General features: G+C 45.6%; 1 protein-coding gene across 1 annotated transcript in view; it reads left to right on the top strand.

The window, feature by feature from the left end:
• The first annotated feature begins 663 nt into the window (after positions 1 to 663).
• Positions 664 to 24,935, top strand: part of LOC131272654 (uncharacterized) — a 33,968-nt gene continuing 9,696 nt past the window's right edge. Inside the window, exons 1-2 of the mRNA XM_058274475.1 lie at positions 664 to 715; positions 22,191 to 22,322. Of these exons, the coding sequence (XP_058130458.1) occupies positions 664 to 715; positions 22,191 to 22,322 (184 nt within the window). The remainder of the gene's footprint in view (positions 716 to 22,190; positions 22,323 to 24,935) is intronic.

Raw genomic sequence — 24,935 nt, forward strand, 5'->3', positions numbered from 1 at the left:
ATACAAATTTTGAACTCAATTTTAATTCAATCTTCTTTGGTCTTCTATTTGCAGCTCCTCCTAGAAATCGCCAGCCGTGAGGTGTGAAAAGTGAAAAGCCTACAAAGCTTTGACAGGAGCTGACCCTATCGAAATTCCTATGCAAATTTGCGTTAACCGGCCCCGTGACGGAAAGCACTGCGCGAGACGAGAGCTGTTGAATTTTGTTTTTATTCCGTTGTTTTGGTTTGGCTATATTTAGTTTCGTCTTGCCAATTTTCAGTCCAGCGAAAGGAAGCGAATAAGTGTGAAAATTGTCATCGATTGGAAGCAACGAAAGTGAGTGAAGTGATTTTTTTTCCCGGTGGGAGAAATTTCCGATGCGCTTCCCGGCGTGATCGTGGAGGTGTTTCGTGGAAGTGACAGCTGTTGGTCAGTGTGTAAGATCAGTAGGAAATAAGTGTTAACTAGAAAGCGTGTGGTGTAGTTTGATTGAAAGAACGGTGGCATGCGATAAGAATCCTCCAAACACGTGAAGTTTCCAGACACGGATTTTCCGCCAGCGAAGGGATCAGAGGACATCGGAGTCTAGGGACTCACCGGAACACAGCGACGTTTCATCGCCAAATAGCGGAAGGACGAAAAACTAGACAACAGGGGGAAAAAAACACAGCACTCTGCAAAATGAACGGCTTTCGTGTGCTGAACTTTGCGCTGTTTGCGTTCTGCTTTCTCTGTGAGTACACGTTTTCTTCCTTACCTACGCCCTAACGGTATTCCCAAAGGACTTAATGTCTCAAACGCGGGGATAGGAGGTTTCCCTTTGGGGCAAACACAGACAGCGTCCGTTTTAGGTTCTTGTCAGCCGATGGCAAGGGTCACTCGTTAACAATGCTCCGCTTGGTTTTATTTTTGCTTTCAGTTGTCCCTTAACCTACTCCGGAATGTTCTGTGGTCCCCAAACGCAGGGACTTGTCCTAAGACATAGAGACTTGTCCAACGACACAAGAACAGCTCTGTTTGAGTTTTGGGGATTTTGTTGGAACATTCCGGTTACAGTTTTGCGCACTCGTTGTCGAATGGTGACGGTATTGCCGTTCGAGGAAAATGCAACGTGAAGGATTGTTCCGACCGACCCGCTTCCTTCCCGGCATTCTCCCTCTTGCCACTAACAAACTCGTCGGGTCGTAGTCTCAGTGGGACGCACATTCCGGAACGTGCTACGGAATTTTCCGGTCCCAGCTGGACGCTTCGCTAACAAATGGGTCGCTTTTTAGGGATGCCCTTTTTCAGTCCTGCCGCTTCTCTAACACAACGCCATCACAAGCTCGGCATAAGCCGCTTGCCAACTGCCTTTCGCTTACAGGCGGAGCACCCAACACCCCAACAGGAAGTTCTCGCCACGGGAAGACTTCGCTCGCACCAACACCCAACTAACCCTTCGGGCAAATGCACTTTGCACTGTATTGTCAACTCACCAGCTAGCTTGTTCTTTTGCGCGTTACACCATTCCACCAGTTTCTCCAATGCACCCTATGCACCTAGGTTTGATGTCTGCACGGTGTTTGTCGCACCATTTCACATTGCATTTCTTTTTCGTTTTTTTTCCCCTTTGAACATCGGTTCGTTCGCAGATTTGTTGTGTTTTGTTTTCATGGTTTTGTTTTCCTCCATTTTTTTCCCCATTTGCAACAACAACGATGAAGCTGTGCGATATTTTCCATGATGCATTTTCATCGTCCCAAGAGCCGACGCGGGAGTGCATTGGAGTGCAGTGGTATTATTTACCGCACTGTGGGGGCCGAACCGGGGTTGCATTTGCACTTTTACTCTCGCCTGCTGCTGAAGCTGAAAGTGATTCGAGAGTGCATTAAGATTCACCATCGATCATTCCCAGGTTTCCCTTCGTTTCCGTCTCCAAACTCCCACTCTCTTTCCTAGCTGTCGGTTGTACTTTCACGAATCTGTCTTATCTTTGTGCAACTGGATCAAAGCGACGTAAAATGAACTGTACCTTCCGAGATAAAGTAAAATGAACGGGAAAAAGCACGCAATCCCATCATTGCCTTCAGACTGACATAACAATATGGCTTTGGAAGCGTTTGTACGGGTTTTGTTTTCCTTTTCGGGCCAATGTTGGCTGTCTTTTGTCGTGTTTGATGTTGCAACTGATGAGGTGGAAAGGCCTGATGTGATTGAGGGTCGCCACCCTTTGGAAAGTGTATTGTTAGCTGAGAAGGAGAAGATTCCAATTGGATCAGGTTTAACTTGTGATAGAAGACTCCCTAATGGAAAATATATGGAAGGAAGAGTTTTATGGTTTTAAAATACTGTAGTGTGTTCTCTGTTTTGAATATTGTGTAAAACTCATAATAAACAGCAGATTTCATATTCAAACTGATGTGGATAAATGAATAACCAAAGTCTAACAGGGCTAAATAATGCATGCATTTTACATCTGTCAACCAACACTTTCCCTGCGTCTCATCCCTGAGCCTATTTGCAGTTCATAGAGGCAGAAGTTCAGGCATCATGGCACAGAGGGCACGTATCCCACCCTCTAATCAGCCGGTGTGTGCGTACATTTCAAGTACAAGCATATTTAATGCGCTCACCGCAACCGCCTGCAGCAGTCAGCCGGCGGAGGACGCGGTTTTGGATGCCACCGCGGTGGGGAACCGGCATGGCGTGTGCGATTTTCCGATGCACGCTACAGTGAACCCATGAAACATCACACACACACACACACCAGTCCGTTAGAGTTTTGCGGTTTCTCTAAGGTCTTGAGGTTCGCCGGTGCAACAACAGCGAGCACCGAGCGACCTTCGATGATCTCTTGCGGTGCTACCGGGGACTGGGTGTGGGATTGCATTGGAGTACGATTAATTGGCCTAGTACGAGTTGACGGTGAGGTCGCGGTTGAGCTGAATGGCTGTCGGTGGCACGTGGTTGCATCCATTTCAGTCCGGATGTTTGCATGGAAGTTATTTGATACCAGTGTTTGGGGCAGAGAAATTGAAGATCGGGAACATGGGATACTTATTCCAAGCATAGTCAGTGCCTCCAACTTTATGACTTCGCAATAGATTAATTCAAGCGATAGTAACATGTTCCAACTTGCATGGTTTTTAATCCAAAGATGTAATCAGTTGGCCCTGGAGCATGGCATACTAAAAAAAACCTTCCCAATTGCCCGCACGACTCCATTTCAGAAATTTGGGGAATCGCTACGAAAGGCACCAGCATTATGTTTCGCCCACGAGGCTCTGGCATCCAGCCCCTGCCTGCCTGTAATTTATCGAGCGTGAAGCTTCTGCAGTGCCATATTTCAACCAGAGAATAGCACACGATAGCATCGAGGTGATTCGCAATAACCATTTGCATAGCCATTAAAATCTAGCTCGCCTTAGCGCACACCGCACGCCACATCTGTGTAGCCGTGTGTCTCTCGAGCCGGAAACTTTATCTAGGTCCCTATCCGTATCCTTCGATGCGTCCTTTTTCGAATGCCTTTTGTGTTTGCTCACCATGTGTGTGTGTGTGTGTGTGCCTACTAACTAACCTTGCTTTGTTGGCACAATCCATAAAATAACATTTTCATTACATCGCCCACCTTTCGGGCGTCTACCAACCGACCGGTGACTCTGGATTGATTCTATTTCCATTTAGCTGCTACCCCGCCTCTAGTTGCTCTTCACTGGGTTTGCCCGAATCCGATCACTGAAGACAAGCGTGCCCACCACTAGCCGACCCGACCCAGGAATCGCCAAACTCCAATGACTTTCCCATGGTTTCAATCGAGCAGAAATCGCATAAATTACAACTTTTACGATCACCACCCCGGCTTTGCCACCTTTCAGGTCCTATTACCTGCCTGCAAAGGGGATGTTTGCAGGTGCCACCAAGAGAGGTTGGGTGAAATCGATAAAATTAAATTTACATCCATTTGGCGAAAAAAAAACACACAAGAAGAAAAAGGCCGCAAAATAATCGAAATCGAAAGCTAACGTTTCCAATTGATTCGGAGTGCGACAAGGGTCTCGCATGGCGCCGGGCCGGATGATGATGGTATTACGGTTCATTTGTCGTTTGCCTAATCGGAAATCGGATGCCACCTGCAGTTAATGGGAAGACGAAAATGGTGTCCTCCAAATCGCTACTAGCATATTGCGAAACCGTCAGCTCGCGATTCGTATCGGATGCACCCGAGCGGATCCTCAGCCGCTCCTACCCGGGGTCCTACAGCGGTAGTCCTTCGATGTTGTCTACTACTCGTATGAAGTCGTTTCAAGTTTGCTACCACCGATTTGCCACTTCCCATCAAACTGTCAACGGAGGGAGAACGTACTGTAGTCGCACTCGGGTTTTCGTATCGAAACTCAACCGCAAAGCTTTTAATGAGACCCGGGGTGAAAATACGGACCACAGCTCCAGTGACAAACCGTCGCTAAATTGGCGGTTTCATCGCTTGTTTCAGCGAGTGGCAGCAGTTCCCGTCAGTTGTAGTACGACTAGCATCAGTAAACGGTGACATTCGCACGCGCTAATGGGATTCCGGTAGATTTTCGCCATAAATCAGACCCGCTGCGGTGAAGTACTTCCCAAGTCCAGAGAGTTCTAACGGGTTCCAAAGGTTTGATGTTTGCTAGTGTAGCGGGACTAGGGCTAATAAGAAGTTCCCCAGGGACCGGTTTTAAATTATACATTTTCAGCGTTCTGCCGAGCCTCGGCGCAGTAGAATCAAGATATAGTGAATGAATCATACAGAACTCCAGGGTTCTATTGATAATCCGATCTAGCCTATCAAACTTTTAACCTGTAACAACTACAGATAACGCATCGATAATTAATAACCTCTTGTTTTCGAAGCTCACGCATATCATGGACAAGCTGCAGCCTATAACTGTGTAGACGCTGTGGAAGTCTTTGTGCAATTAGTAAAGCTGCTATTACACTTGAATCTACTTGCCTATGTGCAGCTGTGTAAGAGCTAGATCCATCAATCTACTATGCAATTTCTCAAGACCTTGAATTGCTTTCATGACCAGCTCCATCCACAACGGTGGGGAGTTTCCTCAAAGGTCTACTGAAGCGGTTTGTTTGTATTTCTTACCGTACTTGTCTTGGACTGCATCCAACTGTAGGCGTTATTTTTCCTAGGACCGAAAATTCAGTTTTCGACAGTTGTCTACTCACTTTCCATTTCCTAAGCTTCCTTTTCCTTTCGGTCCTCTCTCGGGCGAGGGATTTAAGCACATCTTCCGGCGCGCCATCCCACACATAAACACACACACATACAAACAGTCAGCAGTCGACAAAGGAAAGTCACTTGAAGTTTGCCTTTACGCTCGACTCCCCAAGCGAGAGGCACTCCACAAATTCACGCGCCACGATCGCGTCAATGAAAGTGATGGCCCAGTTTCGGAATGGTTGGCATGTGCGGTTGCTGTTGTTGTTGATTTTTCTTAAAGTATTTTGCTTCCCTTCGCCACCGGGGGTGCGATGCCCGATTGCCTTTCACTTTTGATGGGCGTTTGTTCACTTTTGATTGCCGCCCGAACTTTTTCCCATCGTGCAAGGTGCGTCCTGCCATTGCGGGCGATGTACGATTTCGATGTATTCAAGTTAAAACATGACAGAAGATCCTTCAAAAGGATACGTGCCGGAGTTGAATGGATATTTCCTTTCATTTTCTATTTCTCACGGAACGCTGTCGGACTTGTCTGCCAGTAGCAAGAAAGCGAGTTTCGACGAATGTCAATCACAGACTTGTAATCCCTTTTGCTACAAGCTCTGTGTTTGTAATTAGATCTGAACAAACGGACCTGAAAAGTGAAAAAGATATGTTTCCAATAACATCAAAACGAATTAGAAATTGACCACTACACAACAAAACAGCCGGAAAATATAAACAAACAAACTAAGACATAAATTTTGATCGATAATTATAGCTTTCTAATAACCAAAAGATGCGGTTTTGTGGACCATGAATCCAACCGAATCCAGTTTGCTCCGGCGACCCTGGCCCTGGCAGTGGAGCGAACGAAAACCACGAAACAAAATTGAAAACCATGCCAAACGATGGCAATACGGGCGTCGGAAAATTGAATTTCGATAGACAGCTAACCGCGATCAAGCGCTCATACGAAAAAAAAATCCATACTCACAGACGGTAGGCTCCATCTTCAATCTTCAGGTGGAGAATACCGTTTAACGGAACAACAAGCGCCAGCAATGATGATCACGATCAACATCAGTTTGGCACCCGCGCAGCAAAATCGAGCTGAATCATGGTTTCCAAATCCGAGCCGAATCCATCCATGACCGAGACCTGCTGACGCGCACGTTCAGTGTGGAGGCTGAACTTGAACGGAGTGGATCGGAGGCGCACGTGCGCACTCTTCTGGCTCGGGGCGACGGCGGAATCTCCGATGCAATTAGGAAGGCTGTTTGCGGTCGCAAGCCTAGAGTGTAGTGGGTTTTTGTTGTTTGTCCGTTCGGCTTGATAGGCTTTTAATTGGGTCATCGTAAGCCGACGCGAATGGTCGAGGCATGGAAGTCCTTGGTGACGGAAGCCGGGAGGAAAAACAATAGATCACCTCACGGTTTCAGTCGGTGAACCTTTACAAGTCTGCCGAACTTTCATTCAACAACTATTTTTACTTTTCAATGCCACGTGCACACACATAAAAAATTGAATGAAAAAATAGAAGATCCTCTAGCTGTTATTACAACATTTTCCAAGCAACGTAAGAACGGACTTGACTTGGCAGACGCTCTTCGTCAACTGCCTGGAGGGACGAAGCGGAAAATGTGAAAGTCGTAAAACGCCCATTCCTGTTTTACATAAACGCCTTTCGATCTCACCAGGTTCAACGACAATTTCTCCCCGGACACCGACGTCATCGTCTGGATCGTGGTTGCATTCGCAGAAGAAACCAAACCAATCCGCCAACCGGTAGTCACGCTGATGAAGTACTGCGATGATGCGGTGTACCAATGACCACTCATTCCATTGCCTTACATCCGCTTGCACTCCGACGTTTTCCCCTGGAAGATCCTAGCCCGAGATCCGGTGAGATTATCGAATGTGTTTTTGCCGTGACGACCACGGAGGTTTGCTCGTGCAGAGTCGTAATCTCACCGCCGTTTTTCCGTTGCGCAAAACCGCCTTGAGTCATCGCGAGGAGGGCGTCCGAGGTGAAACCTTTCCAGAAGATAATCCAACCACCGCCTGGTTGGGGTCTGGTCGTGGCATGGGCGTGCTTTTACCTCGCCTCCTCCATAACAGGTTAATGCAATGGTGCATTGAACTGCTCCCGGTGGAGTCATTAGGTTTTCACCCACCGGTCAACAGGTTGTAACTGGAAGTCGTTGGCAAGCTGGAGAAATTGAAACCAGGATTCTGGCGTGGAGAAACGATGAGTACTGCAGTTCTCACGACATTAGCAAGTTGTTATCTGACATGATTATGGTTGTTCTTGTTAAACGACATAGAAATATGTCTTTATATGGTCGATTGAACTACATCTTCATCTAAAGACTTGAAAGAGAAGGTCATATAAGATTAAAAAAATATAAAAAAATAAGTATCAACTCAATCTGGTCAAAATTAAAATTGAATGTTTTTATCCTTAAAGAAGTGTCGCGTTCTAGAAATAATCCTTTAGTACAAGAGGATCAGTCTCAATCGAACATACGGACAAGTCAAGTAGCATTGAATTGACCAGACACATCTCTTAATCATTAACACCCCAGTACCAAGTGGTTCATGGTATTTCCTGTCTACTCTAACTAGAGCGGACACGCGAGGTGAGGTGAGGTTTAACCAAATTGATGATTTATCCCTCAACCTCACAGTTCCACTCAACATACCGTGTGCCGCTACGTTTATCAAACTGGTTTGCTCGCCGTTCGTCCGCAATTATAGCCAACAACAAGTCCACGGCCTGCAAACAATCTCCGGGACAAGGCAAAGAAGTTGCCCGGCCGCTTATAAAGAGATAGGAAAAAATATATAACTACCTTGTTGGGTGCAATTAAGTGCATAACTTTTGCTACGCTTGTCGTTGTGTGGGTCTCACACTGTCCATCGAGTGGTGGTATGTGGTGGAGGTAGAGATAGACACTCCAATGTGCCGAGCTAGTGGTCGATTATCGCCTTCGGTAGGAGCTTTTACAACGTGCCTGAATGGTTACGCACTTTTACAACCAGGGTAAGATGTAGCAGAACCATATGTAACCGAGTTTTCTTTCATATTGCTCCAGAATCTCCTGGAAAGGGGTAACCTAATTTTCTTCGGACCGTTTTCGGGGTTTTCGGGGGAACGTAACTCGGTCAGCTCCAGTGGCGAGCCACTCTGGAAAGTGAACGTCCCTCCGAACACCGACCGGGAGAGATCACGGATAATTAATCGAGCTCCACGGAAGGCTTAGCCGTGGCGAGAGCGTACTTTTGGAGCAAAGTAATTTCGACCGGTCGTTACGCTCATTCCAGCGATGGTCCCGAAAGGAATACGCCATGGTCCGGTCGAAATTACTCGAGTACCTATCTTGATGCTAAGACGCTTACCCATCACGTGCCATCAGTGGGCCGTTTGTTATTATTCCAATGGAAATAGAAAATAAATGGTGGGTAATATAAAATGACAGATCGTTACATTACCCCCAGCTCCCCGGCTCTAAGGCCCAAGTCGTGGGGGCTCAAACCGCGCAATCATCGGTAACAACCTGTTGGACATTGCGTTCGATCGAATCTTTTCCCGAGGTTTGGTCGGAGGGCGCCCTCTAGCGTACACCTTGCCCGAGATGAACCTATCCTATTTTGACAGGTTTGTGGACCAGGTTGGCGAGGGACCACCACTACCGTCTATCTCTCTATGGTCAACAATGTTACTGTCGGCAGATGGAAAGCGATCAATCACCCGAAAAAGGGGGGAGCGGAGGGTGAAACCATCCATAATCGAATGGAACCCCATCAACTGTGTGGGCACAACAGAAGGCGACCTGTCATAGCCTCGGCGGACGGCGAAGGACGCGTGCGAGCCAGTGAGCTTTTTGTAACCCCAAAATAATAATGGCCACCACGGTTTTGTTGTCGTCGTGTAATGGTCAGCTCAATGGTAACTAATTGCCCACTGGCAAGTGATTTGGCGAAAACAGGACGAGGGAAAGTCAAACAATAACGTCAGCAATGGCATGGCAATAACATGTCTTATGATATCCTATGGTTGGGACAGGGAGTGTTATTATTATAAATAAAAAAAGGTTTGTCAGTATTGAATTTAATCTAAAAAGGTGGATAGTTCTAGTTTCTCCATTTAATGTACATTTAGTTTTAGCCACAACACGGGAGATACATTAAATAATTGGGAACATTAAATAATTGATTATTATTTTGATTTGACAACCCCATCACAAACGACCAGTCGATAAATGACATTTATTATTATTATGTTGTGCAATACGAAACCGATACGAGTTTTTAACTATGGCCAACTAACGAAGAGTCGTCCAGGAACCATCGACAGGCAAAAATGGCGAATGGCATCACCGGTACGAAAAAAAATTACCATTACTTAATGCACGTGCCCCATTGGGTTCACTTTCATGTTTCAACACCCATGCATGAAGCTCACCCGTTGATGATTGCTATTTCGATGGAACACAATTACCCGCGTGGTCCCATGGTACGCGGTTTAATCCTGCGGCTAGCCAACCCGATGATGTAACCTGGCACAGCTTTAATCCTGCCACTGGACGGTGCCGACGGGTGCTGGACACATCTGCTAACCACCGCTGTGTGAAACTGCGAGATGCCGATATTGCAAATAAAACCCACGATCCATCACGTGGAAATAAAAAGAGTTTGCTAATACCTTTGACCGACCGAAGGGGGATGTTGATGAAAACTCATTCCCCTTGAAGCCGTAGCGGTAATTACTTTCTCTACGTAACAAAGCTTCCCGATTCACTTTAGTGGTTTAACGGCGCCCGCCGCCATGCATATATGAATGGAGGCCAATAACGAGTGAGACCCGGGATGTTTTAGTAACCGTTCGCTCAGATGTGGCTCGTTCTTTGCCTCCGCCCTTTTCCTTCCACTCAGGACCTAATGTGTATGGCTAATTCTAGATGAAAAGGCTTCATGAATTAGCATTTTCTTTCAACCACTAGAAGACCCACCGAGAAGCGCCGGGGCGTTCGAGCGGAGATTGATTATGTTTGCGTACGGTGCCCTTAACGAGCTTTAACTTGCGGTGCTTCCGGAATGAATGCTGAATGGTGCATGGAACTAACCTTACTCGGGACCGTTACTGGCGCCAGCCAGGTCCTTACTCTTACACAATCCATACGTGAGCGTTGACTGCCAGTTCAGAAGTGCATAGTAAATATTTATCTCATCTAAGAGGAAAATTCGCTCCCACTTGCAGCAAGCAAGTAAATATGTGAGTGTATGTGTGTGGAACTGGATACATCCCTTCCGTCCTCGAGGCTGTTGCAAGATCTTACTTTGCCGCTCAGGTATGAATGGATAATCTCATTATTTTGTTATTCCCGTCCATATGAGGTGGACTTGGAACTCCACATTCACCGTTCATGAGATCCTCCAGGCGATGGAAGCTTTAATTAACTGCTCGTCTGGCAAGGCCCTATGCAAAAGACATGTCGTACGGGGTTGCATGCATCTCTTTAGAAGTAAGTGGACAAAGGATCTAGACTAGAAATGGCTTCATTTTAGAAGGAATTTATGCCGGTAGATGTAGAATTAATAACCATCTTCCAGATGCTTCGGGGCCGATGTTGGCATGTCCACTCATTGGGGGATGAAGTTTTCCCAACTTCGAGTCCTACCAGGTCTAGAAGACCGCTCGAGGTGTGGGAAATACCACCGGTTGTCCGGTCTGACCGTATCAATGAGATTCCGGGAAGATGCCATTCGCCTTATGAAACACCTTCTTCCTCGAGGCAATGGTAAATTTCGCCAGACCTCTAAGACACCAGAATGTAGTTTTAATAGAGTGGTTATAAAATTGATTGAATTTATCATCCGACGGAGAGCGAAGCGGGGCGAAAGGTTTTGGGAATGCATGCCAGGGCAGGAGGTTCATGGCTGCAATTTATATGTTCTCCACAGTAAATTCTGACCATTCTGAGGGCTGGTAGGTAAAGTAGAAGCGAGATAGCGACTCGTTCTGGCCCTGTTGGGTTCAACCCGGAGAAGCACAAGTTTACCGTTAAGCAACGTACCTTCCCGTTTCGCATTCGCACCGGGAACTGGACTACCGCCTAACGGGATGCAGGCGCAGTGCGCCGCAATCCATATGTGTGCTAATGTAAGGCCGTGGCGATTCCCAGTATTCAAATCATCAAACGAGTCCCTCGCCTGGCCCTATCCCTCACCCATGGTTTCCCCTAGACCCAATTCGCCAGCGATACAATTATGATGACCGTTTCCGCTACTGTAAGCAACATGCTCCTCGCGGGATTGATGTTCGTTAGTGGTTTTCGGCGTGGACTACATTCAATCAGAATACGCGAGTTCCTCCCCCAAAAAAGAAAAACAACTCGTCTCGCTTGGGATAGCAAAGTTTTGCATGGGCTCGGTTCACTGAAGCAGTTCCATCTCGGGCAAGATAGGTCATGTTACGAGCTGCTAGCTTTGTGATAACATGAATTGCACACCGAGTTCAAGTCCCCGTGGCGACGGCAACAGTCATCATCATTAAGCCACGAGGGTGACATTTGCAATTCAGGCATGTAAAAGTTTCACAGCCTCGACGATGTATGTACATCATAGCCGTAAGTTATGTCGAACATACTCGCGATGTTTCACAAGCATAATCCGCTTTTTTATCACCACAAAACATATCATAGCTAGCTAGGCACACGCGAGCGCCACCGCCAGGTCGTTCCTTTTACGAGACATCCATAGAGTCTGATTAGACACGATTCGGCAGACGAGTGTCTTCCATTAGCTGGCTCAGAAACTTCATCTTTAATCGCAAGGCGTTGGCCAAAAAGAGGAGCAGGAGGCAAACCGCGGCTATGTAGTAACAGCCATTCGGTACGGTCGAGTGTAATTAACTTACCTTATCGGTCCGGACGGACTAATGTGACACTGCAGCGTGCAAACATATTTTCGGGGTGGCCCCAAAGTACCTCGTTGCGGAATTGTGTAAACCGGCCACATCTAGAGGCGCTCGGTAGTTGCGTAAGTTTTCATCGCGTGCGGATTCGTTTAGGATTTGTCTAACTTTTGAGTGCTCCCAAATGAGGGTACTATGAAAGTGAGCACACATCCTTTAAGCGTAAGGTTGTACAAAGGCAGTAACATTTTGGTAGATTTCTTCGCTCCTTTACCCTTTTTTTGGTGTGTGTTTGTTTTTAACCGGATTTAAAATGTCAACCCGAAAGGGCGGGTAGGTGGTTTTTTAATTACTGTCACAAAGCTGTGACGTTGCTTTCGTTTGGGATGAAACTGGACAGGACCGCAAAAAAGGTTACCTCACAACGAAAGGAAAAGTAATACCGGCAGCAGAGGTAGGAAAAGGTCTAGTGCTCTCAATTTTCCTCAAATGATTTTGCGACCGATCGCCCACCACCCCGCCGGAAGTGCTCCGTTTTATGGAACCCTTCGGCAGCCCGGGCAACTTTGGGTCAACAGAGACAGCTGGGCGAAAGTTTGAGTGCCACCGCGGGCTGCCCGTTCCCTGGGCGACATTACGCTAATTTGATTAATTACTGGTCCTGGCGTGGCTTTTACACGAAAGACTCGTGATATTTTGTTGACCAGGCCAAATGGTACGCGGAAGAAGGTGGGTGGGGAGTATAAAATTGCGAGAAAAAAACACTCTGAACCAGCACGATGCCGTAAGCGACCATTTCGACCCCCCCGAAGTGTCCGTAAAAGTCCCGATGACGCGTAAAAAAGAGTTACGACCATCGAGAATGTCAGAAGGGCAAAGTATTTCCTAGTGCAGATCTAGGACGACGCACCTAGTAGGCTACGAGTGCTTCTAACATGGTAGGCGTAGAAATGTTTGAACATTTACGAAGGGTACACTGTGAAGAAATTACTCAATTTCCTTAGCTTTAGACCGCTGCAGGGCCTGGGAAGAAATTGGGAAACTTTTGGTGACACCGAAGCCGTCGGCCACATTCGTTACGGTTCAGCCCGAGCGACGACCCCCGCAGGCGTCATTACGGCTGGGTACCGTCGAAGCAGGAGGTTCTGTCAGCCCTCGGTATGTAATTTAAGATCTGTCTATAGGCTACCCCAACTTTGACGAGCGTTTGGTGTCAAAGACCAAAGTTGCTTGTCGCAGTGAGACCCCTTCGAGGTGGTAAATCATCACAGATTTCCCTCGCTCCCTCGCTAAAGGCGGCCCAATATCTCAACTCAGACTTCAGCCATCATAAGGCGACCGAGATCACTTGCGGCTCCGCATCAGCGAGTACTACAATGACAATCGCAATGCACAATGCAGCACCTTTACCCTTGCTGCTTGTTTGTGCAAGTGAATTGCATATTATCCCACCAGCCTCCGAAATGGGGTAACCCGGTGTAAGACTCCTGTGCACCCCCCGATGCACTCGTTCCAACTCTCGCTGCTGTCACGCAATGAGCGCCAGTGTGGCCACGAACTTCCACGGGAGAAAGAGGCGAAATCCCAACGAAAGCAGTAAAAGTGAACATTGGCACCTTCGAAACCCGTGAGAGGCCGGTACGTTCGTTGGCCCTGGGATTGTTAAGGCACCGGTTTCAGTGCCTCCATTCTCTTCCGTTACGGCTCACCCGGGGGCGGATGCAGCCGTGGTGCAATTAGGGTTCCCCCATTCCAAAACACCCTTGATTCGCGGATTGACGGTCAGTCGGTGAAGGTGCCGGTTGGAGATTTACCTTTTTTTGGTATCATGGGTTGCAGTATGGCTGCAATTTAGAGTCCGGTTTCCGGTGGTATTGAGTCACCGAAAACGTAGTACTTCGAGGAGAAAGATACAAATCATTGCAATGAAAACCGTCTCACAAAATGAATGAACAAATTAAAACTAATTTTTCATCAACAAACAATCAACAGGCGCAGCGCAGCTTTCAATAGAACGCTTCTTGTTCGCCGAGTAAATTCTACAACTCTGCTACACCAGTTCTTCTCCCGCAACCTCGGAACAAATCCGCTGGACAAATTCTCGTCGACTATGATTGATCGAGGCGGGAGTGGCCTTCAGTCGGGCGCGTCCAAACCGATCCCGCTAGACGCTCAATAATAATTTACCCATGGCCATGATGGATGACGAACTTTTGCTTTCTTTTCCTTCACCATGCTTGCCTTGAACGGAAAAGAAGCCTGTGGCAAGCCGAACACTTTGCGCTTGGTTTGCAAAACAAACGGCAAAAAAAAAAACGAAATCCCGAAAATAAATGGCTTCCCTTTTAGTAAACTGCCCACCGGTTGGTGTTGGCCGGCGTCCTACGGTGAGATTAAAAGCCATGTTTAGAGAGACTCCATTGAAGCTGGTGGCGCTGTGTGGAAGTGTGAAGGCCTTTTTGGTGAAAAGATGGAAAAAGTTTCGACCAGTTTGGCCATTAATCTGGTTCGATACGAACGATTTGTCCCGAGGAACAACAACGCCGGGCGGGCAGTGATCCAATTATCGCGATTTATCTTCTGACGGTTGACGAAGGATTCTGGCTGGGAAGGTCCATTTTGCATCGTCCATCGAGGGGTGGTGTGTCGGAATTTTTCTTTTTCTGTATTATGGTGTAGAAAAGAAATATGATCTACAAACAACGCCATTAAGAAAGTATGAAACCGGTATGATGGCCGGTTTTCTTATCGACAGCCTCCATGGATGAAAGCTTGGGAAAATGAATTTTAACATCCTTGAAACGGGTTTCGGTGAAGCTAACACTTGTGCTTTTTCTTCACACGTGACTTCCTTTCTTTGTCCTCTCTTTTCACCATCCACGAATTAAACGTGCGTCGCGGTTTTCCCGATAAGAGCCACCGAGCCGATGATGGATGGAAAATTCGCTCCACCAGCACGGAACGGAACGGAAACAACTCGTTGCCCGTTGCGGGGAAAAATCGGTAGGTAGTCAGAGGGGATCGGTAACGAGCTGTTGGATGCTAAAGGGGGGCGGTGGAATGAAATTATGATTGGCAGTTTGGGTGCCCGACTGCCGGCCCAACCATCCATCTCTACGCATCCAAGCCGAACGTCGTGACTTCTTTGTTAAAGTGTTCCTTCTGCCGGGCGATAAAGTGTGCAAAAGCAAACACTTCCGGGTGAAGAAAGCTTTGCTGCCTTTTCCTGTGAGCTTTCAGTTTGAAGAGGGTTCAGAAATACAGGGAACCATAGAATAATGTTGATGTTCTGGAATTTATTTTTTCAAAATACAAAGATTATTATTCTTTATCGATCATTACATCATTCATTTATGACATACACTACTTCGTATACTTGGTATAACCACTCCACTCCCCAACTCCACAATCTCCGAGGTAAACGTCGACTTAAATTCGCACTGATTAGAAGTATTCCACTCACGTACAAAACCCACGTAACTATCAGATATTAATTTGTACCTCAATAAAGCATCGATCGAACGATGGTAGAATAGCGATAGAAGTTGGATGCAGGCACCAGATTAGAAGACCATTAGGCACGTCCCAAAAGACGTGATAACTGTTAGGCAAGGGATGAAAATTACGTCACGTTTTGAAGCTCTGTCTGGAGCTAGTTATTATCGGCGAAATTACATCTCTACTGGAGCTCGTTAGAAAGTCCTTTATCAACAAAGTTGTTTCATGTTCAATGGTTCATGCTAATATAACACGGCCAGTGTTTAATTACAAAGCGGATTACCCTTGTGCAGGGAAAATATTTCATTGAAATTGTATCTATTTTTCGGAAAATTCAATCGACACTTCTTGTGACGTTGTTTCTTCTTTCCTGAAGTAGAAGATCCTCCCATTTGTTGCAAGCACAAAACCCCTCGACTGAAGGTTGAATAATTATCTTTAATTAAAACTTTAGATAATGCACACCCACCGAGCGCTCCCGAAAAGGAAGAGGATCTTTGGATTTTCCCCTTCATTTTCCAACGCACTGGAATCAGGGCGCCTCGTTGTGCTTGAACAATAACCAGGGTTTGTTCTTCCTTTTTATGCTCCTTTGCCTATTTATTACCATAAACTATCGTCCGAATGAATGGAACTTCCGGCGGGGGCATAACTTTTCACTCGGGTGTAATTTCGGGAGCCAAAAATGGGTTCCTAGCTCCGGTTTTCGAAATTGCAGTTTTTGAGCACTGCACCGGCTGCAAATTTGCTGCCGGAAAAGCCCGGAGTTTCCTCAAGAGCCTTGCAAGGCGCACAAGTGCAAGCAGCGGGCAGGCGAAAACGCCGATTGTTTGCAACGGTTTCGCGGATTGTTTGGCAGCCGGTTCGACACAAAGCCCCGAAACGGGTAAAGCTAGAGCTTTTTCTACGGTTGGTCGCGTTATCGCGAACGGTTTAGCATTGCACCGGGTGCGCCTAGGGTTTTCGGAACCGAAAACTATAGTTTTCGGTTTGTTGTTTATGTACAGCGTACTTTTTTCTCCTTTTAGTCTCTGTATCGCATTTGCGGATGGCTGGTTCTTTTTTAGAGCGAGAGAGAAAGAGAGATGTACGGAAGGAATTTCAAAACGGCCCACCATTGGGGCTCCATTCCGCTCCTTCAAGGCCAGAACTACGTCGACGTTTGCGCGAGGGTCTCTCAACTGCCTTGCGAAACCCGTTTAAGTCTTCGGCTATTTTGCCTTTCGCAAGCAATCCACTCAATGCAGCGTGCACGCTGGTGTTTGCGGTTCCTTTATTCGTTTTCCAACTGGTTCCAAGATCGCCAAATAAAACCATGTACACAAAAGTTACTACCCACCCCGCCACAAATCACCCCGCAACACCCCGTGCGAGATGTCCCGGTCCTAAAGTCCCGGTGAAAGGAAACCCCCGGGTCGGAAGCGAGCTGCAATTTTTCGAACGAACCGGCTGCAACTGCACCATCTATTATTAACAGACCCCGGTGGAAGGCTGAATGGGTTTATTTTCCTCCCATGTTGCTAACCAAAACGAGTAAGCCCGGGTAGCTTTTGGCAGCTCGTTTGATTGCGCGTTGAGCACTCGACGAAACGGAACAGATCCTGCCAAACACGACGACTCCAGTCGACATTGTTTCCATCTTCTCCGAAAGCTAATAACGCGAAAATGGTTCGAACTTCAAAGCCTGTCAATTTTCGGGGCGCTCAAAACTCGAGCATTCCGGCGTGTAATGGATACGAACGACCAATTTTGGCCTGCTCGAATCTTTTCAATTTGTCCATCGACGCGTGGTTCCTGGGGCTTCCACGGAACCGAGCACCATTTTCGGGAAGGAAAAACAATATTCACCCCGGGGAGTGGAACTATTTTCCCCGAATCTTGGATTAAATGGGATCGGTGCGGTCCAAAACTCCATTTCGCCATCGATGCCATCTCGCGCCCGGAAGGAAATAGACTAGCTAATGCCTGGGTGAGAAAAGAGATTGAGAGTGGTTCGATGCGGTGGCTTGAAAATCGTTTTAAGGAAGCTTTTATTTGCTCCCTAAATCCGATGAAAAGTGGTTTTCCACCCCCGCCGGTGGATAGCCCGAGGGGCGAAAAGCGGAAGGGATTTTGGAAAAACAAATAAAGGAAATGGCTTCCCGTGCGGAGCAGGCCGTGGAAATACGGAATTTCTTGTGGAAGCTTTTTCTTTCGCCACAAATTACTGTTAGGTGCCAAATTCCGTGCCCGTGGAAAACGCTAGGAATCCAATTTCCCCTTTAGGGAGTCCTCCGGTGGGGTTTTGGCGATGATGGGTTTTTAAATGACGCCGTTTTGATTCCTTTATTCCCGATGTTTTGATAATTAAAATTGGTTTTGACCGAAGTTTAATATTCTTTATCCTGATGCAGGGTTTTCCACCCTTCCGTTGGAAAGCGTCCCACCCCTGTTGCAAGTGGTTAGCTACAAAAGCTAAAGAAATATAAATAAAAAGTGAAGTAAAATAATTTCACTTGCCCCGAGATTACCCTCCACAAATGGATTCCGGGTTGTTTGCTCGACAATCAGAGCCTTGGTCCTAAGGCATGCCGGAATCTATGCTGCTCGTTCGTTTGGGGATGGTAATGAAATCGCGAAACAGTTTTCGGGAAATGTGCCATGAAAATCACACTGCCCGAAATGGTGAACAGGCGGCGACGTGGGAAAACTTTATTGGTTTACCGAATGGTCGCACGGTGAAATGGAACGGAAGCTGATGAGTGTCCGGTCCGCCGGCGTTCGGGTTTTCCGGGCAGCGGCGAAAATGTTTTCCATATTCCGGCCAAATTTGCACCGAATTCGCCTAATTGAATTTCGTTCTGCAAAATTTGACCAAGCTGTGGACTCAACCAAACGCTCAATAGTTCTTGGAAACAAGATGCTTCTGTGAGGGTTTTCCCCCATCTTGGTAATTAGCATAAAAGGTTTGTAGATTGTGTTCTCTTTCAAGATGGTGGTATATTTTTATCTAAATTTTTTAGACACCTAACAACAAGTTGTTCAAGAAACTTGAAGAAAACATGCAATGTACTACCTTTAAAATGTGCCTTAAATCTGCTCTTGCCTATGTTTGTTCTCCTTCTCGGCAATGCGATCCGCTTTTGAACATTCATGTTTGCTTTTCTGCTGCAGACGAAACTCCCTTGGCTCACCTGACGCCAGGTCAACCTTGTCCCATTGTCCTCGAGCATTTTGGCGATACAAGCCGTAGGGCTCGAGCGAAACGTGTTCGCTTTTCGCAGCGGGAGCCGGACAAAAACTGCCGCAGAAAATCGCCGGACGTGCACGAGATTCGCTCGTGTCAGGTTGTTTTATTTTTCGGCTGGGAAAAACTGGCCACCAACTGGGACCGGTTTGGGTTTGGGAAGCGCAGACGGAAAAGCATCATTACGATTCCGTTCACATGCGTCTTCCCATCACAAATCATCAAAACGAAGATTCGTCTTCGTACAGCACTTTTTTCATGTTGTTGGTTCTGTTTTTGTTGTGTATGCGATTCTGTTTTTTCCCTTCTCATGCTTTTCGTTCGTGACAATGATCATTTATGGCGTTTGATGGACGCACGTTTCGGACGTTGGTTTTTTTCTTCCTATTTCCGTCATCCCGGGTTGTTTCCCTGATGCTTGTTCCTGTTTCCCTCCCGAGAGATAGCTTTTCTTTCGGGGAAAAGTCTGTCGAACTAATTTACCGGATGTTATGATTTCTTTGTTCTTCTCCCGTAGACGGAACCGGTAGGTTCAACTTCTCCGATTCAAATCTCTGCGGACATCGGAGAAATAATTATCTAACAAAAAGATGAAGACAAAACAAAGAAAAAAGAAATGCCATAACAATTGTTTCCATTTACCTTCCCCTCAGTCACTTCATCTCTGAGCAATAGATGGAAATACTTTGCCGACATTTTCCGGGAATTACTGAGAGAAGCTTATGTTAACAACTGCTGTTCTGCCAGCATGGATGGACAGTATGAAAGTAGGCAAACTAATGCTTTCAATCAAAAGATCATTTTCTTTTGATTCTTTCTTCTTTTCACGCTGCTATCGAAGCATGGCGGGAAATCTGGACGAAAGTGATTGAGCGGTATCGAAGATGACAGGGCAAGAGGAAGAAACAATAACTTCGTAGAAAATCCCTCCCTTGATGAAACCATGCTCAAAAATAACCTCGACATCCGTACTCGGTAGAATTTACGTTTTTGATTGGATTTTGATGGAAACCTCTCCCTCAAATGACCAACGTGAAATCAATTGGCTCAGGATAAGAGGAAAACCCTCGTGAAAAGTGAATGAAATTGGACGAGAAAGTAGCAACGAGATCTCAGTGTTGTAATCTCTTCAACTGTTCAACCGGCTTTGGCTTAAAATGATCCACGCTGATGATGGTTTGATTTGCATGGAAAGATAATGAAAGCGGGAAAACGTAACGGGATCCGATGAGCATTTCGTTTGATTTCAATTACAAACTCATTTGCGAACGTTAACAGAATATTCAGCATTGAAAATTTTCCTCCTAGCGAATCTCTGAACTTTTTTTTATCGTAAAGAGATTGCAGCACCGATAAAGTGCATTTGGGGTCAGAGTCGTTTTGCATCTTTTATATTCTTTGGTTTGCGGAATGATGCTCAAGAGGAGGGAGTTTTTTAGTCCCTTTGATAGCTTCATTTGAAATTGTAATTGTATGCGGTATAACTTTGGGCATGAATAAGATCCTAATGAATGACATCAATTGGATTTGGTTCAATCAGTATTGATTTGCATCGTGGGATTTGATGTTCGGTTTTTAATAATTCGAGCCAAGCAAAAGAAACGATTGGCAATCGTGGTTTGAGAAGCACAGATTATATGAAATGGTGTTCTGATTCTATAATGTTATGATCACTTTTATGCTAATTCCAGAACATCGCAAAAACATTTCTTGGTATTTTCTTGAATTGTATGCATTTCGTTTGAACCCACAAACGGAACCTTCCAAGAAGAGATTGAGGTTCACTCCACCCTTGTTCAATGACATGACAGCGGAAAATCACATCCGCAGATCGGATCACTCATCACACACTCCTTATTGATGTTGTCCGAACAAGTGTGTGTGAAGAAGATTTCCACAGAGAAGACGTTTGGTCAGGATTGGAGAGAATATTTGTGTTGTTCCCAATCAAATATTTGCAAACATTACATCGCTTTATTGCGTAAATAGAAACCCTTCTAATTATAGGTAAATAGAAACCCCTTGAAGATATCGTGAGATTTTCCTACCACCAGACAGTTCGTACCCTTATCTTCATACCAGTTGGAGCAAAAACAACCAAATCTCTTTAATTAATTTCTAATTGCATCGTCCGGTTGTTGTCTTAGCGACGAAGCCAAATCAAATACGTTTCGGTTCATTTGTAGCTCATGCAATCAAGATTCATTGCGAGCCCCTTTTTCCTTCCGGTTTCGTTGGTTTCCGTTTCTCGATCGTTCTTTTTCCCTGTATCCATGTCCGTCCTAGGCTGGGTAATAGGATGGAAATGCATGAAATGGAGCATAAACAATTGTCGTTATCCCGTGACACACACCATCGACTTCGTCTGGGCAACCGTTGCTCATTCGGTAGCAAACTTCTTTATTTCCACCTAGTTTGAGTTTCGGTTGTTTTGCTTCTATGTCTGTATTCATAGTTTTCTAGTGATAGTAAAATTTTCGTTTTTATGTTAAAATATATAGTTTTATACACATTTTAGACTTATGGTGGTATGATACAAAATAAATAAAGCATAAGTACATTGAATTGAAGGGTGTTTAGTACTTCAGCATACTTTTTATTTAAGCATTTGCATCGAAAATAACATTGAGCAGCTTCGAAGCGATGTTTGCTTGTATCCTGTGTTGGACAAAATGTTGTTTCAGTTTCATTATTATACTATTACAATACTGTGAAAACAATAGTACGGTTGTTATAATGGGCATACGCTTTCTATTGTTTGTGGCTAACCGTTACTGTGAGCAGGTTTCACGTGTCGCACCGGTCAGGGAACGATTTGCCACTAAGCACAAACGCACACGTAAACACACACAAAGCACACGGACATTTTGGAGTCGAACACACACGGTTTGGTGGTTTACACAGAAAACATGCACACATGGGATTGTTGGAAAAACGGAAAACCCTCAAAGAATCAAACGGAGCGAGGTAACCGCTTGATCCTTTTTTGATTCTTCACAAACAACAAAATAACCCAATACATGATTTCAGGATTACAAAAGGAAAATCGGGTATTTTCCAGTTTTTTTTTTCATCTCAAAAGGACCAATGCCAAACAATGTTTGTCAATTTCGTCGAATCTACTCGTTCATTGTTGTGCGACCGTGCACTGTTTTTTCCCCTATTTTATCCACTCTATTTCCATTTTATTCGATTTCAACTCGTTTTGGTCCAGTTTGCTTACCGTTACCGAAAAAGGGCACCCTTCCGGTTTCCGGTTCGATTCGATTTCCATTTACTGTATTTTACTTTAGTTTTCCCTTCATTTTATCCCCATACTCCATCCCGTTTTCCGTTTCTTTCTTTCCTTTTCTTCTTTCTATCTTTCTTTTCTCTTTTTTTTTTGTTTTCCCTTCCAGGCACAATCGAACAGTTAGAGAGTACCTGTGTTTTTGATTCCGATTTCGGTCTCATCCTGAACTGTGCCTTCAAAAAGTCCGGCCTCTTTCGGGTGCGAAACTTGGGCGGCGTCAAGGCTCACTTCGGGTTAGGTATGTTGTTTTTTGTAAGCGCGTGCCGACATTTTCTCGTATTATTTCGTTTGCTGTTTTTCGTTTTTATGTGTGGATATGTGTGTGTTTTGTGTTCTTTCCTACTATCTTGTTTTTTTCCTAGATTTTCATATTTTTTTTCTTATTTTCAATAATATATTGTTTTACTATTATTTTTCTCTTATTTGTTTGTTTGTTTTACTACCAACTTTTTTTTGTGAACGAAGTTGGGTCTTGTTTCGATTTAATTCTGTTACAAAGTCTCTAAATGAAGTTAATCGAGTATGTTCGGTAAATATTCGTAAAAATACCAAACTAAAACACCCCACTGTATCCATTTGAGCCGATATAAGGGTTAGATTGAATAAACTAATATCGTTCAAATCCCGCTTGAAACAAGCACAAACTAGTAAGTAATACCCATCATTCAACGTTCCTGCGGAGCATTTTCAATGCTACGAATGAAACTTTATCCTTTTTCAACCCCAATCAGATGGGATCATGGGATCAGGGGGGGCGGGGGAGGGGGAGGTGGAACTACCAGGAAATAAAGTAAATTAAAAACAAGCAATCAGCGTGTGCAACTCGATACGCTGCGGCGAATGTATTTCACCAAACTCCCCATGGGGTTCAATTTCATCAACAACAAAAATACATGTTGATCTGTATTGGATGTTTTACCGGTTATTTTTTCGCAATCAGAGAATAATCCCGAAGCCAGTGCCCTGCGAGTAGCAATATCTGAAATGCTTGCTTGGAAATTCATATTTATTGGCTGACAATTAGTCAGGTTGTTATAACATAACGAGTTTGTTTTGTTTTTGAAAAGGTTTCAACTGCAACACTGGTGGCGAAAGAAACATTAAGCATAAGTTATCTAAATTTTGTATGTTTTCAATGAGTGAGTATTAATTTGGTCAGAAACAGTATTGTTGAAAATGTTTATTATTAGCTTATTTTCATCGTTTTGCATAAACTTTCTCCAATGGAATGTCGACGGTACCTCCTCCCATCGGGGGTCTTCTGAGTGGCCCTTTGGCCATCAAATTGAGCGTCTATAATTATGCTAACCCGCGAAAACGCCGAACTTTACGCCGCTGGCACGATAATGCCTATTAGAAAGCCCCGGACCGTGAAACGTGCACGACGCGAAGCGCTCGTCACTTGATCGAAAATCGATAAACTTTCCCGGCGATGGTCGGCAGCAGACATGAAAGCAAGCGCCTCAGGGATCAACGAGGTCGTCCGGGTGGTTACTTGGTGAACCCCAAAGCCCGCTCAGTCGTGACCTGTCCATACCCGTCACGCCGTCGGCATGATCGGGCGCTTCAAGTAAGGCTAATTTTTGACGGCACCAATAAGTAAAAAGTACTGCCCGTGTACTTATACATGCGTTTGGCAAGTTTGCCCTTTCGGCTTCGGGTTCATAACCGCTTTGCCCCCCGACAGTATCAGAAATCACCGACACGGCATTCCGGGGAGTCGACCTAACACCAGCCTAAACCTTCTGCTCTGTAAAAGGCTCGAAATTTCCCGCCATCCCAAAAGCACCGGATCAAAGACGCTGGTCAAACTGGTTCCATTTTCCTCTCCGCTGGAAGTAAATTGCATACCGCCGGCGTGATGCTGATTGGGTGTTCAGCACTTGCCGAGAAATTCACGCCGATTCAGCGGTGTGACAAATGGCTAATCGCAGATGACCTGGTTGGCTGGGGTGCTTTTCGGGGCGCAGTTGGGATATTTATGATGCATTGGCCCGTCAACATAAATCAAACTTGGGCCTCGGAGGATTAGAGGATCCGCCTATGGTAGCTCTAATCTGGCTGTGCGATGTCTGTCGAGCACAGGTTGTGGTGCACATTTCATTATTGATAAGCGTATTTGATAAATTTATTGCATTGTGAAACGTTGGAATTAACCAAAACTGCATTCAAACTGCACTCCAAAATGCATAATACGTCAATCAATTGAAATCTCCTACGATGAGGTTCAATTACAAATAACCAAGGTGCTTTGGAATATGTGTCGGTACTTCATCCGCGAACGTTGGTTCGCCCTCTGGGTCTCATGTGATGGAACTCAACGCTTGTGTTGCTCAACACCCGTACGCCATTTACATTGTTTTTAGTCGTCGCTTCACCGAGACATGATTTATGCAAACATTCGACCCTCCCTGCGGATCGACGGCATAAGGAAATTGCAGGCTAATGTTGATAAATCATCCGACTACGCACAATTTCCCGCCCCGTGCGAAATGACCAGCTGGGTGAGTGGGTGGGATGGGAGGGATTTATCTCTGCTCAATAAATATAGACGCTGCTTACGACACAAACAACCGTCCGTCGATGTTGGATGCGGGATGCGTTCCATCGGACGATGGACAGACACACCGGTGGATGCTGTTTGCGCTTGAATTTCCCATTGCATCACGTGACCCAGGACTTGTGTGTGTGTGTGTGTGTGTGTGGGTTTGCACAAGGGGTTGGCCACATGTCGATGCATCGATGCGACCACGTCACCAGCCAGCTGGAAAATGAGCCTCATTTTCGCCGTTTAGAGTGTGTGTGTGTGTTTGTTTGAACTAAAACCTGGTGGAGTCAGCGAAGTGGCAAA

The sequence above is a fragment of the Anopheles coustani genome, chromosome 3 (assembly GCF_943734705.1).
Source record: "Anopheles coustani chromosome 3, idAnoCousDA_361_x.2, whole genome shotgun sequence".
NCBI lineage: Eukaryota > Metazoa > Arthropoda > Insecta > Diptera > Culicidae > Anopheles > Anopheles coustani.